Source organism: Zonotrichia leucophrys, chromosome 20, assembly GCF_028769735.1.
Source record: "Zonotrichia leucophrys gambelii isolate GWCS_2022_RI chromosome 20, RI_Zleu_2.0, whole genome shotgun sequence".
Taxonomy (NCBI): domain Eukaryota; kingdom Metazoa; phylum Chordata; class Aves; order Passeriformes; family Passerellidae; genus Zonotrichia; species Zonotrichia leucophrys.
This window is the reverse complement of record NC_088189.1, coordinates 336,838-356,055: the sequence shown is the minus strand read 5'-3', so window position 1 is coordinate 356,055 and position 19,218 is coordinate 336,838. Positions and strand designations below refer to the sequence as shown.

At 41.5% G+C, this 19,218-nt stretch overlaps 1 protein-coding gene across 2 annotated transcripts in view; it reads right to left on the bottom strand.

The window, feature by feature from the left end:
• Window positions 1-419: 419 nt before the first annotated feature.
• Window positions 420-19,218, bottom strand: part of ARFGEF2 (ADP ribosylation factor guanine nucleotide exchange factor 2) — a 34,541-nt gene continuing 15,742 nt past the window's right edge. For both annotated transcript variants that reach the window (XM_064729630.1, XM_064729631.1), the window contains exons 17-39: window positions 19,009-19,093; window positions 18,746-18,917; window positions 17,476-17,627; window positions 17,160-17,288; window positions 16,670-16,828; window positions 15,434-15,581; window positions 14,501-14,600; window positions 13,690-13,730; window positions 13,450-13,619; window positions 12,677-12,828; window positions 12,353-12,525; window positions 11,777-11,937; window positions 10,812-10,942; window positions 10,574-10,703; window positions 10,000-10,135; window positions 9,036-9,174; window positions 8,842-8,896; window positions 8,476-8,590; window positions 8,081-8,211; window positions 6,911-7,079; window positions 6,381-6,519; window positions 4,962-5,079; window positions 420-4,287 (exon numbers count right to left, since the gene is read on the bottom strand). In XM_064729630.1, coding sequence (XP_064585700.1) covers window positions 4,111-4,287; window positions 4,962-5,079; window positions 6,381-6,519; window positions 6,911-7,079; window positions 8,081-8,211; window positions 8,476-8,590; window positions 8,842-8,896; window positions 9,036-9,174; window positions 10,000-10,135; window positions 10,574-10,703; window positions 10,812-10,942; window positions 11,777-11,937; window positions 12,353-12,525; window positions 12,677-12,828; window positions 13,450-13,619; window positions 13,690-13,730; window positions 14,501-14,600; window positions 15,434-15,581; window positions 16,670-16,828; window positions 17,160-17,288; window positions 17,476-17,627; window positions 18,746-18,917; window positions 19,009-19,093 — 3,082 coding nt within the window. In that variant the 3' untranslated portion in view covers window positions 420-4,110. The remainder of the gene's footprint in view (window positions 4,288-4,961; window positions 5,080-6,380; window positions 6,520-6,910; window positions 7,080-8,080; window positions 8,212-8,475; window positions 8,591-8,841; window positions 8,897-9,035; window positions 9,175-9,999; window positions 10,136-10,573; window positions 10,704-10,811; window positions 10,943-11,776; window positions 11,938-12,352; window positions 12,526-12,676; window positions 12,829-13,449; window positions 13,620-13,689; window positions 13,731-14,500; window positions 14,601-15,433; window positions 15,582-16,669; window positions 16,829-17,159; window positions 17,289-17,475; window positions 17,628-18,745; window positions 18,918-19,008; window positions 19,094-19,218) is intronic.

Genomic DNA, 19,218 nt, shown 5'->3' with positions numbered 1-19,218 from the left:
CACCCGCGTCGGCCCCGGGCGCGCCGCCGACAGCCAATCCGCGCCGCGCTCAATAGGCGGCGGCCAATGGCTGGGTCATTCCCACAAGGCCCCGCGGCGCCTCTCGTAGCGCGGCGGCCGAGCCCCGCCCCGAGCCCCGGGACGGGGGCGAGTAGGGCCGGGAGTGAGTGGGGCCCAGCTGGAGCCCCGGGACCGAAGCGAGCGGGGCCGGGGGCCGCAGGGCCCAGCTGGAGCCCCGGGAGCGGGGCCCGGTCCGAGCGCCTGCACTGTCAAGGGAACGGGCCTGGCCTCCCGGCGGAACAACGACGAGGACGGAGCGTGCGGTATAAAACACGAACCGGAACCCCCCAAACCCGCAGAGAAGCCCGAGTGGCGCCGAAGCCTCTGAGCCGCTTAAGGAAGCACCTGAACAAAAAAGGAACACTTCGTAAAACTTTATTGATTTATCACTTGATTAAAGCATGGAATATTATAACTATTGTACATTGTATTTTCATGTAGAAAACTTTACATAGTTTTTCATATTATATAATTTTGGTATTCTCCCAGAACTCTATACATCCATTGGCAAGGAATAGTCTTTAAATTATTGATAGTAAATGCACTTAATACAGAGATACTAAAACTCAGGCATTTTAAATATGTGAAAACATACGTTTTAAACAAAGGTGCTGAACAAACTGAAGTCACAGATTAAAGCGAGATGCATTTTTGACAGTTACTATTTTTAATCTTTTTCCTGAATATTAAGACTGAGCTAAATAAAACCTGAGGGGGTTTTGGTTTTAGTAGTGGACATTGGTTTAGATTGTTCTGTTCACATTTAGAATGTGAGGTACCAGACATGGATAACAAACTGCTGTAAAAACAACCTTTTCCTGGACGGTAAGACACAACAGAAGCAACATGAAGGGAGTTTTTAATCACCACAAAAGGGAGGGTTTAGGGTTTTCCTCGTTAGCATCCTCTCCTCCTCCCTTCCCTTGGGAGGCCTGAAATGACTCATAACAAAGCAATGGAGTCTGGAGGATTTCTGCCATAACAGGTGGGTGACCTGGACATCCCTCTGTTGCACAGCCCGTCCAAGGGGTGACTGCTCTGCCTCCCTCTACTGCACAGTGCTGCTCTCCACAGAGCCAGCTGTGAGGGCTGAGCTGAGCTGGCATGCAGGAACCAGCTGGCACCACTGCAGAGGCTGAGCTGTGCTGGCATGCAGGAACCAGCTGGCACCACTGCAGGAGCTATGCTGGGATGCAGGAACCAGCTGGCACCACTGCAGGAGCTATGCTGGGATGCAGGAACCAGCTGGCACCACTGCAGGAGCTATGCTGGGATGCAGGAACCAGCTGGCACCACTGCAGAGGCTGAGCTGTGCTGGGATGGGATGGAGGAACCAGCTGGCACCACTGCAGGGGCTATGCTGGGATGCAGGAACCAGCTGGCACCACTGCAGGGGCTGAGCTGAGCTGAGCTGGGATGGGATGGAGGAACCAGCTGGCACCACTGCAGAGGCTGAGCTGTGCTGGGATGGAGGAACCAGCTGGCACCACTGCAGGGGCTGAGCTGAGCTGGGATGGAGGTGGGTTTGGCCCTTCCTGACTCTCTGAGGAAAACCCACGAGTGCTGTGGAGGAAGCTGAGCACCCCCTGATTATTTGATTATTGCTGTGCTGGGGACAGGGCCTGCAGGAACAGGACAGGGTTGGGCTCTGACAATGCAATTGCATCCCAGGCCCCTTTCTCCTTCATGCTCTGCAGACCCTGAGATGGTTGGATATCACATGCCCAACTTCAGGGGTTTGTAACTGGTATAAATACAACAAAAGCTTTTCTTAAGGAGAACAGTCTCAGACCAAAGGCTGAAAGGAAGCATGGATTAAATATCTTTATCCAATGTGCAGAGAGAGACTACAAATGCTGCCCTTTACACTAAAGAAAGCCCATGAAGCAACTGTGAAGTCATTTAAGACCTCAAAATTGAGACTTTTTTCAAGACACGACTGTAGGGCTTTCAAACCTGCGACACATGCAGCTGGGCCAGGTGTGTCTGACGGGACATGAGGGAACACATTCCATGAGGCAATAACACATTCCAAATCTGAAAAATAATGGTTCAAATATTTTCCTTAGGACTACCTACAACCAGAAAAAAAAAGAAATAGCATATTATTACAGATTTTAATAGAATTAAAATAAATACTTCATTTTCTGCAGTACCCAATGCAGTGACATTCCCAGGGAATGAGCAGCTACACGAGATGCAACACAAAAGGATATTTCAAATGCAGCAAGTTAAATACCAGCATTACTTATTTTTCAGTCTTCTCCTATTTTCATATATAGCCATTCACTCCCTTCTACTAAATAGCAGTGTATAGATTTAACCTAATGGGCATTTAAAAATCAAATAACCACAACTACCACTCTTCTTTGGTTAAAAATAAAAAGTGAAAATAAACTGTGAAAGCTTTGTCACTACTACTGACTGTAAAACCTTTCCCAAACAATGCTTACACAGGACAAACTGATGTCTTGAGGAGCACCATAAAAACCCTTTGGGAAAAAGATCACAAAACACAAACCAAACAAACAACAACAACCAAAACCAACAACAACCAAAAACAAACAAAAAACCTCCAAAGACAGCACATTCCCAGCAGCTCAGAGCAGCATAACCAAAGACAACCTCACCCGAGGCCATCCTACCAGGAAACTCAACTTAAAAAAGAAAGTAATGTTATACACTTAGTTCCACTCAAGTAGGTAGGTTGGTGTTGCTGTTTGTTGGTTTGTTTTTTTCTTTCAATACTGTTAATATTTTGAGTTTGCTACTCTGGATAGCACAGCAGTTAATACTAGTTTGCATTATTTTAGGAAGTGGAACCTCTTATCTTGCCATACTTCCCTGGTTTAGAAAAGTTTTGAACTTGAAATTTAAAATTATTTCAAAGGCCAGGACAGCATCCTGTCATAGAAACATTGTCACAGAAACGTGATGCATTTCAAGGAAAGAAAATTCTCTTGGGCAAACAAAGCTGTAGTGTCACGTCACATTTTGCTTCACAGAAAGCCTTCAAAGCACAGAATTGTGTTGTTACTTTAGAGCACGTGAATGAACTTGTTTAATTTTGCTAGAGCAGTTTTTTGGAAATTCAGGGTTTTTAGATGCCACTAGGAACTAAGAGAAATGAGAACAAAACTCATTTGCACAAAATGACAAATCAGAACTTGCAGATCTGCAGTAAAAGGAGGCAAAGTTGTGTTAAGGATTGGACTTTTTGCTAATCAATCACCATTACTGCTAAATTATATTCAAGGGTCAAAAAGGTAGGTTTATTTCTTCTGAGCCTTGTTTTTGATGTTCCTGTGAATGCTCTATGATCTGCCAATATATGGAAGGAAAAGAAATGCCTTTTCATTTTCTTAAACTGCCTTTAACTCAAGCCTAATAAGCTAAAGGAGTAGATGCTCTTGGTGCTCCTGATGTAAAATCTTCCATAAAACTAAAGTCTCAGAAGATGCAGTACTGATATTAAAAAAAAAAAAAAATTAAGTCATTTGCTACACAGGAGGAAAACCTTCTCTGAATATCCTCCAGGCTGTCCATTTCAACAGCCCAGTGCCCTGCCTGGCCTGGTCCAGGACACAAAGGAAAACCCAGAGGGATCTCGGGTGGTCACTGGCCACCACAGTCAAGTTTATTATGAACACTTGCCAACATCACAAGGCTACACAAATACAGTCATTAGTTCCAAGGGGCATAATGTCTGTGGAGATATCCAGCAGATTTATCAGCTCTAGCTGGGATGAGAGACTGAGCAGTGCATAAAAGACTAGAAGAGACATACTGGATCATACAAATGATTAGCACTGAAACAAAGAGACTTGCACATCTACTGTATAGACTCTGTAAGCAATAATTTAAATAAAACTGCTGACACTTCTGTAGGATGGACAGAACAGGATTATTTTCCTCGTTCCCAAATGCCATTGTGGTAAGAATAACTTGCTCCTGTGGTGATACACCAGGGTCCCTTTTTTTCCCCATCCACTTCAATCCATCTCTGGACACAGCTTTACGTACAGGCCGGTGCAACAGCCTCACCGGGAGCTACCAGGAAGGCAGGCTCGTGCCAGCTGTGCGCGCCTGCTCGCCCGTGGTGCAGATGTTGAACACCAGCCCGATGCGCAGGAAGAACTTGCGCAGCACCGCCCGCAGCTCGGGGATCAGGTCGAACTGCATGATCTCACACAGGTACGGGTAATACGCGGAAGCGTGCGCCCTGAACTAGCCAAGACACAGAAACAGGACGTCATTCTCAACTGCTAGAGCAAAATAAAAAATGTTGACACATTCATGGCTACAGCAACTTGTTACAACACCAGGTCTCACCCAAGCCCTCCCAAGGGCACCGAGATCCGTGTTGTTTGCGGCAGTGGCGCACGCAGGGCGTGCTCTGGTGTTACTCCCTAAACAGAGCCAGGGTTTTGTGACTTCTCAGCCCAGAGGTAGTGCCAGAGTCTATTTGTAGCAACATGAATATTTGGTTTTCCTCTAAAGGGCCAAGATCGTAAAAATGATTCTTGCCAAGGTGGCCAAGGAAAGTGGAATTCCAATTTTACAGGCATGAAATTCAAATTCACCCTTACCATTCCTGTGCGGCTGTAATACAGCATAAGCCTCTCCCTTACTGCACACTCATTGTGCTTTTATGTGAAAAAGCACAATGTTCAGTAATTCTATCCGCATTCCCACACAACTGGGAATTGCATGGATGCAGCCTCATTTCCACAATGCAGAAGGCCTGCAGGCAGTGGAGCTGCCACTGCTGTATTGCAAGGAGAGCGCTCACTATGAGAATGGCCCACCTCCAGTCTGGATGGAAATAAAGACTGAACTCAGGCTGAAGCAGGAATGAAAAACATACTCAAAAGCAGACATGACTTCCAGCCCCTTCTTACCTTATCATCACTGATTTTTAGTGTTTTTGTTAAAAGCAACAGCAGGAGATTGGTCCAGGCTTCTCTGTGGCTTTCCGAGTTGACAGTAATAAAATACGCCAGGGCTTCACTGCACACACTGCAGAGATGGCACAGTTCACGCAAACCATAAAGAAAACCCTTATAAAGTTTTTGATTACATGATCTGTTTGTCCTCTCAGTGTACTTTGTTTTCAAGCAAGATGCACTTCCATGGGAAAGTTCTCAATCACATGCAACAACTTTAACTACACAAATTTGCTTTTTCTGGTACAGGAATTTTTCCAGATGACTGAAATGAAATACTTTTCAAGTAACTGAACATAAATACTTGGTGACAGAGAATATTTTGTAATTGAAGTGCTGTCACTTTCAACCTGCAAACATTATTTCCTAAACCTGACATTGGGACAGCTTAGGCAACAGCACCACGAGAGAGCTCTCCCTCCAAATTTGGACTGGTTTAAAAAAGATCTGGACAGCTCAACATCATACATTAAGGAAGAATTATTATTGTATTAATACATTTTTGGTCCCTGCTGCAGATTGTCAACACAAGGCACAAACTGTACCACTTACTATGGTTATTTTTAGGACACTCTTTTAAAAAAGTTAAAGAAGGGCTAAGCAGATTAACATGTCCATACTTGCTGGTAGATCAGAATCCATTGATTAGTACCAAGAGCAAGTTGGGAGATCTCCACATTTGATAAGAAACTAGTACTTTCAACTTTTATGTACCAACTCCATCAAGTATCTTTTTATATTAATTTATTTTCTACATTTGTTTAAATTCCAGGTGTACAGCAGCTTATACTGCACTCTTTTTCAATTATAGTGTATCCTATTATACCTCTATCACTGTGTACTCAGTGGGAAAGCTATTCAGACACCAGCACTTCCATAAAGAAAAGCCTATGTCAGGCAAGAAGCTGTCTAGGCAGATTGCTTCCTTACTGCTAAGTGAACTCAGAGTGCAGAGTGGCCACATCCCCAGGCAGGGCAGGGCAGGGCTGTCCCCAGGCAGGGCAGGGCAGGGCAGGGCTGTCCCCCCAGGCAGGGCAGGGCTGTCCCCCCAGGCAGGGCAGGGCAGGGCAGGGCAGGGCAGGGCTGTCCCCAGGCAGGGCAGGGCAGGGCAGGGCAGGGCTGTCCCCGGGCAGGGCAGGGCAGGGCAGGGCAGGGCAGGGCAGGGCTGTCCCCCCGGGCAGGGCAGGGCAGGGCTGTCCCTGGGCAGGGCAGGGCAGGGCTGTCCACAGGCAGGGCAGGGCAGTCCCCCCGGGCAGGGCAGGGCAGGGCAGGGCAGGGCAGGGCAGGGCTGTCCCCAGGCAGGGCAGGGCTGTCCCCCCAGGCAGGGCAGGGCAGGGCAGGGCAGGGCTGTCCCCCCGGGCAGGGCTGTCCTACCTGAGCAGCCGCCGCTGGACCGCGTCCCAGGCCTCCCGCCGGCTCTCGTCCACATACATCCGGAACAGGATCCTCAGGCAGCATGCCAGGCTGCTGGTCTCTTGTTTTAGGAGATTGGGTTTTGATTTACCCTTGAACCCTAGAAATCAGTCCCACACAGGACAAGAGGGATCAATCCAAAGCTGGAATTACTAGCCAAAAATAAATTTTATCAATAATATGTGCCCTAGTGACCAGTAATAATTTCTTGTCCAGACAGTATTTCCTCCTCCTTGATTTTGATTGAGTTCTGATTTATTTATAAAGATACTTAACTACAGCAGTACCAGCTGTGCAGCTCTACTTTAACCAAAAAAGCAGATAATTTAGCAAACAGAATTATTCAAGTCATCAGGAAGGAGACAAGCAATAAAAGCATGCAACTGTCCAATAAACTCTAGAGGTGATTGCCATGGCACATTGTTGTGTCATGATACTTAAAGTTAGAAGTGTAGTTCAGCATTTTTATCAAATAAAAATAAAAACCTCACCTGCTCTCCATAACACAGTTCGTTGCTCATAATTTGAATTAAAGGCTTTTGAAAATGAGTGAGACTCTTGCAGACAATCCAGTAACTTAAAAAGGTGATGTGAAGACATATATTTATACATTCCTTGGTCTTCTGTGTCAATGTGGATAACTGCATCCAATGTGTCTCGCTAAAGAACAGGGGGAGAGGGACAGAGAGAGCAAGATGCTGTAAACTCCAGTAACTCTAATTCAATTTACAGGTGCAATGCAGTATTAGTGCAGCACAACACAGCAGGGTGGTCCTGTCAAAGATCAGAGTTGTATTCTTCTTAGTGGGGTACTTAAGAAGAGAGAAGTTACGATCTATCCTAGTCATTGATAAGAAAATAAGAGTGAGGGAACAACTCCCTTATTGAAACATTGCAGTCACAGCAATACAGTACAGAACATTTCCTCTTCTCTACAAGCTAACTGGGTAGGTTTGTTAAATTCTAAAAACATGAAAATGAACAACAAAAACAGTGTGGGTTTAAATGTTGCCTAGTGTAGAAATTCCTCAGCTTTGGCTCATGCCAAATTTAATTAAATTGGTCAATATTTTTAGCTAATTTCACTAGGAATTTAACTATACCATTCCCAAAACACTACGTGAATGCACTAGCCAGAACTTCCAGCTTATAGCTTTATGAACAGCTAAGCCAGAGCTACTGTGCACCACTACCCAGAATCAGAACTTTCAGGGACAGGGACATCTCTGAAGCCAGCAGTGAATGAAATCTTGACCATTGACCTTGCTGAGGAGCTCAACCTCTGCAACACTTCCAGTGCAAATATCCAGAGACTGAGAAGAGCTTCAGCTGTGGCTAAATGAAGACGCTCAGTCTAATGAGCAGAAAGGAATGCTTTCCTACCAAACAAACAAAACCCATTTTTGATAGTACGTATTCATGATAAAACAACTATAATCTATTACATTTATAATAAAAAGTAAGGTAATAGAATACTACAACAGGCAGAGCACCAGGCAACACTGGAGGCAGATAAAAAAATCACAACTTAAAAGTAGTTTACACACGCATTCGGGGTAATGCTAAAAGTCAGGAGAAGACACTATTTTGTGAACATGTCAGAATGTTCCATAGTTTGTACTTTACTGTCACCACAAGGTTACAAGTAAGTCTGATGGTACCTGAGCTGCAGCCATGTGCTCGGCATCTTCCTTCTTGCTTGTTGCTGGATAGAACACTATGTTGTCAATGGTCTGTATCAACTCCAGCTGTACCACACACTTGATCAGGAGGCCAGCAAATAGTTTCTGGTCTAATGAAATGGAGCAACAGAAGTTTCAGAAGCAATTAATGATTATCCATTTACAGCAAGCTAGCAAAATATGACATTCCCCTTAATAATTTGATATTTAGTAATGCTGTGAATTATCTTCTAAAGAGAAAATCTCACTGCAAGACATAAACACAAATGGCAAAGACTTATCCCCCTTGCCCCAAAACTTTCTGTAGAGAGCTACAGAAGTGAATTAAGTCTGGCTATAAAGGTGCATTGAAAAAGCTTGTATGTTTTCCTTACTTGTGTAAGGACCACCTTTCCAGCTCTCATCTGTTGGATTTGAATATTGGCTTTGTCCTCTTTCAGAAGCATTTTTATCCATGCTGCTTAAAGACTGGTGATCTAGGTCCAAATCCTAGAAGAGAGTGCAGAGCAATTCCAGCAATCCGAAACACTAACTCCCAACCAGCTATCACTTTTCAGAGAACTTCTCTATTCCTAGATTCAAAGGCTTTCTGCATCCATTCTTCACATCATTTTTACAGTAACACCAAACACAATCTACTATCAATTCCTTGACAAGTATATTGACTACAACAAATATTTCAAAAGCTAACCTAACACAAAACCCTTCAAGTCAGTTTATCACCCTGAGTTAACTCTTACCAAGTGTTTTTCAGATGAATCTTCCTCCATTCCTACAGGCTTCCATGTCAGCAAGCTTCAAAGAGTTAAAGAAACAAAACAACAACAAAAAACATCAAACAAAAATCAAACAAAACAGGAAAAAAAACCAAAAAAGGTAAATATTGTTGCTTTAGAATTGGGTATCAATATAAGAATTAAACTTATGAACTTACACATGAGGAATAGTTGTTTTGAAGATTTCTAGCATACAGTTGCATGTCTGGCCCCAGACTTCGGGGCTGAATTTCTGTCCATTGAGTATTACCAGGTTTTCTAGGCAGTTTGTACCTGATCGTGCCAACTGCTCATTATCTGTAAAAGAAATGTTCCATATTTATCAACTTGTACAATATCAAGGAAAAATTAAGTATTCCCTATTACTGCTCCATTAAAATTTTTTACCAATACTGTGAAATGCACAGTCTCAGCTCAAAGCCTACCTATACAATATGTTACAACAATATGAAGCTGAAGAACCTACTGAATAAAAAAAACACTTTCAAAATAGCCTTCATGAGATGGAAATACAAGTAGGGAAGACAAAAGACAGGGCAGAAGCAAAAGGGAAGCAGAGAGTGAGAAAAAGGAAGGAAAAGCAGCAATTGGAAGCTTATGATTTACTGCAAGATTGTCCCCCGATATTCCATGGTAGTAAGATGCAGGATTTCATGTGTAAGACTTGGAGCCAGAAAGAAAACATGTTCTTTACAAAGCTCTATTTAGAAGTACTCATTGGCTGGGAGAAGGGGGAAGAAGCAGGTGCCAGCAAATAATAAAAAAGAAACAAATCAGAATGCATGCATGTATCTATTCGTGTAAATAAAGGAGGTAATGTATCGCTGCAGTCAAACTACAAAAGCTTGTTGGCTTTTGTAGGTTCAGAAGATTGACCCATTCTCCAAAAGCTTTTGCTGTGTCACAGTAACACCATCAGCCCCTTATGAACACAGTAACAAAAAAGTTGCTTAACTCAATAAAAAGATTGATGCTCAAATAGTCAAGATACTGCATCAATCTACTACAACACATATTGTCCTAATGGGAACTTATTCTTCCAAAACTCAGTTAACCTTCCCCTTCTTAAGTAATGACCATTTAAAACTACATTTAATCAAAAGATATAGGTAAATAAGGTACCTTGTTTTACACACCAGTGTAACTGTGCAAGTATGTCAGGAAGAAGGATCTCGTGCAAAGCTTCATAGAACTGTGTGAACACATCACAGATGGCATAAAGGGCGTGGTTGCACGTCGTGGTCATCCACTCTGATTTCTGGGACAGAAAATGAAAAGTCTTTGGTTTTATGGGGATTCTTCCATGATTACAACACTTGGCTTATACATAGCTGGTCAACAAAAGACACAGCTCTGAGGAGAGGAGAACTCAGAACTAAAGCCTCATGACCACAGATGTCTTATCAGAAGCACTCAGCTGACCACATGAACACTGGTCAGAAAACTGTACATGTTCATAACAGTGGGAGAACATTCTTGAAAATAATCAGATGGACACACACACAGGTCACTGGACTGTGGAAAGTTTCATTCATGCCACAGAATTTGAAGGAATACAGAATGTGTTTAGCTAAGTCTGGGGCAGTATGGAGTGGCCATATCTGATGTCAATAGAAACTGCTGACTCAGATGTGCAAGTTCTTAAAAAGTCAAATCTAGGGAATGCTTGCTTTTTGGGGTTTTTTTTTGGTTTTACCTCCGTTTGTTGCTCAGGGAGTTTCATATTATCAAAAATCCGAAACACAATTCTAAACAGGTCTTGCCACCAGTGCTTTTCAAAGGTATGCCCGTAACTCTTCATGATTTCAAACATCACTGTTAAGCCTCTATAAACAAATCCAAACAAGCATAGGAACAGATGTTAAAATGTGTTTCTGTGATATCTTCATTGCATGAATTAAAAGAAAAAAGGAAAAAAAGAAAAGCATTATTACCTTGTACGAACATCTAACTTGCAACGATTGATGATACAAGAAAGTTCAAACAAAATAGGAAACCATCCTCTGACCCACACTCTGTCCCCAGGAGCCACATTCATGTCATCACTTGTGTATTCTCTTAATACCTTGAAGATCAGTAAGAAAATAAAATTTATAGAATTATCTTAAAAATCTTTATACGTAACAAATTTAGATACTACCAGTGGTACAGAGAAACTTGGAAAGTTAGCTTAGTTCATACTGTAACACTCCAATTCTGCAAAATACAAGCACAACTCTGAAATTAATTATTTGCAAAAATACTAGAAAATAATATATGGAAATAAATACTTCAATCTGTTTTTACTTCAGTCCAGGTAAAGGCCTTACAAGTTGCTGAGGTTTGGACTTCTTAGAAAGCTACTTTAATAGTGACAGACAACTGTTATATCAATACACATAAAAAGGAAATCTAAAATTGGGAGAAAGCAGTTCTACAAGTCTCTGGTACACAATGTGGCGTGCACTGGAGACATGCAACTGCAATGTAACTCCAGGCTCCCCTCAGCCAGTGATTATTACATTCAGTATTCACACAACAGACTGATGGAGAAGAATACAAATTTTAACCAACTGCACTAGACATAACTAGGGTGACAGAACAGGAAGCACTGCTTTCCAAGTCATCTTAACACCGCAACAAAAAAAAAACAGACAAAAAAGCCCCCACACAAAACAAAAAACCCCAAAGACTATTTGGTTCAGTTATTTCCCATTTGGACTTACAAGACTTAACATTACTTAACTAGCCCTAGTTTACTGCTTACATAATACCAAAATTTCTCCTTAATCCAAATAAGCTTTGAAAACAAACACTTGCAATTGAAGTTTGAGTATGAAAGCTCTTTCTTAGTAATTGATCTCCATTTAACACTAGAAGAGAGTATGAAAATGCAGCAGGAGTACAAATTCAAATATACCTGTGGTCTTTCTGAGACATATTTTGCACAATAGCGAATAAGCCTGATGGCTTCCATGCTGGTGTCTGGGAAGGCAACATTACAGGCAAACTCAGAGAGGCATTTTACTGCATCTTGAAATGAGTCAATTGCTGCTGGAAAATGCTGCTGAAAAATATTTGCTGTAAAGAACAAACAAATACACTTTTAAAAAATTACTGATATTAAAATCCATAGATAAACTGCATCAATCTAGGCACGTCACCCATGGCATATGCTATAGAACAGACAAACACAAAAGAGCCAGATCTTCTACATTAAATATGGTTCTTTGCCCTCTCCTGCATTCTTCCCTATCCCACCTCACCAACCACATTCCTGAGTTGTACAGCAGCATAGCTGTATCTAGTTTGTCCTATCCATAGCATTCCGGAGACTTAAAGGGTATGACTCAGCTGCAGAGCTTAAACAGTGTGGCTGCAAGGTTGTGTGTTTATTTGCCTGGAAATACAAAAGCCTTATTCAGATGAGCCTTTTGAAGCCAACTCAGAGCAGACAGGCCAATTTGGGTGCATGCATCTGTCAAGCATTACTTACTAACTATGTGTGCTGTAGTCTGAAAGGCCAGCTCTACGATATTCCCATCATGGTCTGATGCTGCTTGATGAAAGACAGCAAAAATATTTTTCCAGCCAGAACGAATGTTACCCGCTTGAGAGTTCACCATCTGAGCAATACAGCGGATCACCATGTCTCGAATAGTCGGAGATCTTAAGAAAAAAAAAGAAGAGAAAGGAATGCAAGACTACTTTACAACGGCACAAAGTAACTCCCCCACTTCCCTGTACATGACCATGACCCATACCAAGTGACATCCTTAAGTGGGACTAAAGCTAAAGCAGAAATTGCAGTGCCTCACACCTGTTTTTCTTCATAATATGCTCAAAAGGCCTTAGGAAGTCTTTCTGGAAGCGGAAGTTGGCTAACTCTCCCTTCTCAAGAAATTTCATTGACAGCTGCCTTAATGAGTCTACAGCAAAGATGGCAACATCTTCATTAGGGTTACACCCAACCTAGAAGAAAAGCATATTTTCAAACACTTATCAATTAATGTGTCATTTATATGAGTAACAAATTCGTCACTCAAGTTCCATCTCAGCCCACTAAACACTGCTAGCACATTCTAGAATTCTGATGCTTGGGAAAGAAGGGGTTCTTGTTAAAGGGGGCTTTGTGTCATTTCATCCATCTAAACAGACCCATGGATTTTGAATGCATCAAGCAAATTGTAATAGCCAGCTAGATGCTAAAATTAAAACACAGTACAATAAAATAAATAGAATCTTTGGTTAAAAATCTCATCCTAACATGATTCAATTTCCCAAGGAAAACAACTGTTGTTCAAGGATCACTTGTGTACATTTCAGAGGAAAACTAACTTGGCATTTTATCTGAAGGAAAAGACAAAGAAAAATTACAAAAATACCAAATTATATAATGAAGATTATATAATTAAAGATCATTCCTATAAACATTTATATTTGTACACTTTAGATTTTTAAGTAGGTGCTTCTTTTAGGTGCCTCGAATGGAATTTTTTTCAATATCAGAATTCAAGCCACTAACAACACAGAAAGCTGATTAAAGAAGTCCCACTATTTATGCATATTGTGTAACGTTAGTTTAAAGAGTACCTTATTGAAGTGATCTCCAATCACATGCCAAATCCTCGACCACTGCAGCCTGATGCGGTTCATGTTGTAATAGGAGATCTCCACGATCTTCTGCAGGCTGAACATGCGCGGGTGGTGCGGCGACGCCAGCTCGTCCATGGACACAGCGCACAGCCACCGCACAAAGTCAACTGCACGGGAGAAGCCTGCTGTGAGCCAGGCTGCTCCTGTGCCAGGGGCCCTGGAACCCACCATACGCACCTATGGCATTCCCGTCCAGCCTCGTGGAGCCCGTGAATATCCTACAACAAATACAGGAGTTGGAGTTTCAGCTGCACATCCGCAAGAATCGGTTAGAGCTCAGAGCTGCAGCAAAAGGCCAGCACATCTGGACATACTTCACAGTCCTCCATGCCATGAACTCTGCACCTCTTGTATTCTTGCTCCTTGGCAGCAGTACATGCATCTCTCCTTAGTCTAAGCATCCTCTTTCCTGCACCAAGTCACAGTCTACCATGCTCCTACCCCACTGCAGCAACAGGCACAGGCTCACAAGTTTACCCAGGCCAAGTTAAACTGGAACACTCATTTGGGTGACAGCGTGTTAAATTTCATGGGGACAATAAAGAGACAGAAAGCTCTGCTACAAGACTTTACTGGTTATCAGCCACCTTTGATCTTTATATCCCCTAAGAATATGGTCAGCTGTGGCGGTCAAAACAGACAGGAGAAAGACTATGGATGCACTCTTGTCCCTTTTTGCCCTTCAGCTGTTTGATCTTGAGAGGAGTTCAGACTGCTGATAGTGGTCCATATAGAACACTGATAAAGCAGAGAACATTCCCAAATGTCCTGGACTTTGATGTGGTAAGAGACATGTTCATGGTTAGAATAAACATTGCAAGTCTGAATATATGGTTGCGCAGACTTGCACCATTGCACCAGTAGTCACTAAGAACTCCCATTCCAACACATAGTTTAGGAGAGAAGGATGTCCTTAGACAACATTTCAGCAGGGCAGATGACAAAGATGATGACTGAGGTAAGAGTGCAGAGGTGACACTGTCAGTACCTGTCTACTGCTACCACCACACTCTGCGAGCTGGTCTCTCCCACAGACTCCTGGATGCTCGCCATGTGCCGTTTGTCAGCCCCACTCCCAACGAGGTTCCCTGCCATAAATTCATTAAAAAACAGTATTTGCCATTAGGAAATAATGACTTTATATTGACTCCAACATCAAGCAAGTAGACAAAGAGAAGTGACTACTGCTTCTAGCTACCATGTAATTTATATGGAGCAGAAAGTGCCTTTGCCAGATTATTACACAGCTAAACATCATATTTATTAGATTAAGGTGATATGATATTGTTAATAAAATTGGAACAGATAAAATACTATTTTAAAAGATGAACTCTAAGTTAGCTACAAATAGTTAATGCTGAACACAGTTCTGTATTCATTGTAATCACCATTATAGCATCCATTCCAAAGTTTTAAAAAATTAATTTGTATCCTTAATGGTTTTACAAAAATTAATCCAACTTGCCTTGTCCCTCCAATTTAAGACAAAAATCTAAGATTTGTTTCTTGTACACACTGCAGAAACAATACAAACTGGAACAGAAAACCCAACATGTAAAGATAAGAAATTCCTTTGGAAAACTAATTGAAACATCTATTAATTCCTAAAAATAAATGGCTTTTCTTTTCATTAATTAATACTTTTAACAAAACCATGAGTTCGTACAGCAAAACAGTTTTGACAACAACATATTCCAACAAATAATGTGGAGTAGTTATTAAATAGCTTAACCCAATTCTAAAGTTACAACAGATTTGGTAATTATAAACACATATCGGAATACACAATTTCATTAATCCAATATAGCTTTCCCTGGAAGCAAGTAAATGTATTCAAGTATGTTATAATACTGAGGATTCTTTAACATCCTTACTGCACTTGTATGTGCATCTTCGTGAAGTTTGGGATTAATAATCTTACCGAATCCCAGGCTCATAAACTCTTCTCCTGCAGACGCATAACTCTTAATGCTGCCTTCCTTCTCACGCCCAGAGCCAGACAAATACCGCGTTTTCACGCCAGTTCCTATGAGCTGTGCCAGTTCCAGCTGGCTAATACATTTCAAGATCTGAAACCAAAAGAAATTTAACATTGTGTTTCTGCACACCACCATCTTTTTACTCTTAACATATATTTGTATTTAATATTTATGACCTTTCTAGGTTCTCCAACCTTTCAAACAGCTTTGGCTGTTATAAGAGCTTTGATGGAGCTAAAACATTACTAATAAAACTGAAAATTAAGTTGATTGCATTCAATACTATCAGCCACCATAAATCATTCCAATACAAGAATAAAATAAACAGTGCTCCAAAATCTAACTTGGATCTCTAACTACTAAAGGATACCTTTTCATTATTTTTACACCATTAACTTTCAAGACTATAAACAAATTGGAGCTGATCTTCTAGAGACTTCATTGTCCTAGAGATGAAAAGACTGAAACATTGCAGCTATCACCACTTGAGTAACAACATTCCAACCTAGAGCGTTTAAATGCCAAAGCTGCACTTGCCTCCTTCTTCCTCTCCCACAGCCACATCCCCTGGCTGGCACAAGCACTCAGGAGAGTGTGCTGTGAGCCAGGTGTGAGGCATCTGTGAGCTCTAGCACATTTTGGCTCATATCATGCAATCCATGACTAGAGCCAGAGGATATAATGCAGCAGCACAGATTTAGAGCTGATAAAATTGCTCCTGGAAAATAGGCATTAAGAACATGCATATAATCCTGATAGCTCATTTTCACTAATCATCCACCAAAGTATTTTAGCCCTAATTTTTCATGTGCTTATGATGTAAATGTTGCCAAACATTGCACAGACAAGTCTGAACCTGTAAGCTAGAATATTTTTGTTTCCATGAATAAGGATACAATAGTTTATATGAGAAATTTTCTGAAGCCAAATGAGATTTTTTAATATAATTTAAATCCTATATCAAATGCAGCCATAAAAATTACAATATTGTCACACAGTTTCCACAGGGTCTTCAAAAAAAAATGCAGTGCATTATTTTTATCTACATATTAGAAAAAAACCCACAAAAACTTAACAATATAATGCACTTTTTTCACATTTTTGAGCAAGTTCTGAGAGCTGATAGTAGAAGAAAAAATACGACACCATGTTCACTATTTAAACTAATAAAGATTTACCTCATGCCAAGAATTGCCAAGATAGTTGCCATCTGTGTGAGCAACTGTAATGAGTGTCTTAATGGTATCAATGTTCTTCTGTTTCATTTCTGTAATGCTGGAACTGGCAGTCAACAAGGAAAAACGAGCAAGGGCCTGTACATAAGCGTCTCGTTCAAGCTACAAGAGAGAGAAACAAGCACAAAAATCAAGTCCCCAAAGAACCAGAGAAAGCAACTTGCCTACAAATTTTTCTTCTATGGATAGCTGGCACTGTCAGAGCACTTTCCAGCTGAACAAGAGTAGGATGCCAGTCAGTAAACACTCTTAATAGAAGATTCAGCAAGAAAAGCAGAGTTGAAGAAATGCTTGATTACATCAAGACCTTTTACCATTTCAAGGAAGCGGATGAGACACTTCATCTTCTATGTATAAGCTGTTTGTAATTCTCCACCTGCCTCCCAGAGCCCACATGGCCCTCAGCGAGTCCCAGGCTAAGTCTGGCACCAACCTGCATTCCAAAGATACAGGCTATTCTGATGGCACAGCGTATTCCTTCCAAACACAGCGACGCAACTTCTGGGTCATCACAGTTCTGCAAGCCAACACTGTAAGCTGCCAGCAGTGGAGTCCAGACAAGCTACACAGAGGAAGAAACTAAATTCAGAGGTCTCTTACAGCTTTAGCCCAAAACACTGGTTACTGAAGCCAAATATATCCAAAGAATCCATGTGTTCCATTAGCAAACTTTTCAAAGTAATTTTCCACTTTTTTTCCCATGCTTTAAACTCTTCACAACAAAGACACAGTGAGAACCTGACACTCACTTTGAACATGGGTCTGACATGATCCAGGTGAGTGGCACTGGTGAAAGGTGCCTTTGCATGGCTCACTGCCTCCATGAGGGCTTTGGCTGTCTTTGCCATTTGTTCCATTTCCAAGTTGTACAACAACCTCCGCTGCTTCTCATTAGCTACACCTAAGGGGAACACCACACACAGACATTGCTTGCTTTTCTTACAACAGCATATTCCTTCTCTTCACACTGAGCATCACAAAATGTTAAATAAAGGTATTGCAAATAAAATCTAAAGACAGAAATCTTGCAAAATCTTAGAGGTCAGGAGGCTGCCCCAAGCTGCAAGTAAGGAAATCCAGCACTAAAAACCATACCTAAACTTAAGACTTTATTCTGTGCAAAATAACTAATTCAGCCCTTTACTATATAACACATGCTATTATATAATTGCTCCACGTTAGAGGTGCATACTCTATTAAGTCATTCTGCCTGTAAAAGTGGATGGAAAACCCTATGTCTTCTTAAGCTCACATCCCCAAAACAAAACAAGTCCTCACCACAATGGTAAATAAATGAATAACTTAGTGCTTCTTTACCCTTATACTACAGGATGCAACTTCCATTTTCAAGCAAATTAATTTTGTTCCTATTTTGATTGAGAAAACCTGCAAACAGCATAAAAATACTGGGAAAACCACTATGCTGAAGATTCAGAATTCACAAATTTGAATTAAATTAGTACCAGCTATTCTGAGTAAAAGTAGGGTACAGCTAGGGATACTGGTTTCTACTGCATGCTACACAAAGAAGCCCTCATTTGGTCTGTATAAGGAGAGGTGACTACAGATTATGACAAACTCTCCAATCTCTCTGGTTTTCAAACACTATCATAAGGACTATGACACCTCCCAGCCACTGAGCTATGGAGGAAGACAAAAAACCAGCCCAAATCAAGCCCTCGCTCATAGTCTAGCACACAAAAACAAGTTAATTTCAAAGTAATTTTCCTCTGGAGTTACTCCTCACACTCATGTTTAAAAACCCCAAGAGATCTGGTTTCTAGTGCTGCTCTGCAGTGGTGCCAGAGGCACCTACACAGCTCCTCCCACCACAGAAGGGAGCGTTAAATTGTAACTGAGCCGGTTTGGTTCCATATACCTCTATCAACCATTCCAAATGTCCTTTAGGTATTGCCCCAAGACATTTTCACAAGGACTCTGCACACCACTGTGCCATCCCTTAGCTCCTGCCACAGTGCAAGAGCACTGTGGTCTTCCCAGTTTCTAGTTCCTTCTTACTTGGTTTACTACACTTGGTTGTAATTGCATATTCTTTTGTCTCTTTCATCGCAATCTTCTTTCCTTCTATTTCTTCATAGATTGTGGATAAATACTCTTCTGGCAGGTCTTTACTGTCATTGATTCCTCGATTCATTTTAATGTATTGCTCCTTTGTCATTTTATTTTTTACCTGTAAGAAGGAATAAGTTGGATGTCAGATTTTGAATGCAAGCTCCAGGGACCTTTGTAGTCCTGTAAGTCTGGATTTTTTAAACTTTTACCTGTGGACTGTGCAAGTCTGTAGTCAGCATTATAATGGAGTATGCCAAAACATAGGCAGTGTCTGCACTAGCAAATAGTGTTTGCCTGAGGGAGGAAAAAACAAAACAGGTTTATAGACTCCCAATTCCTCAATCCATTAGCTCTAGTTCCATATGCAAGAAAAATACCCAGAAGTGCTATGGACTCAACCAAAGAGCCAACAAAGCCTG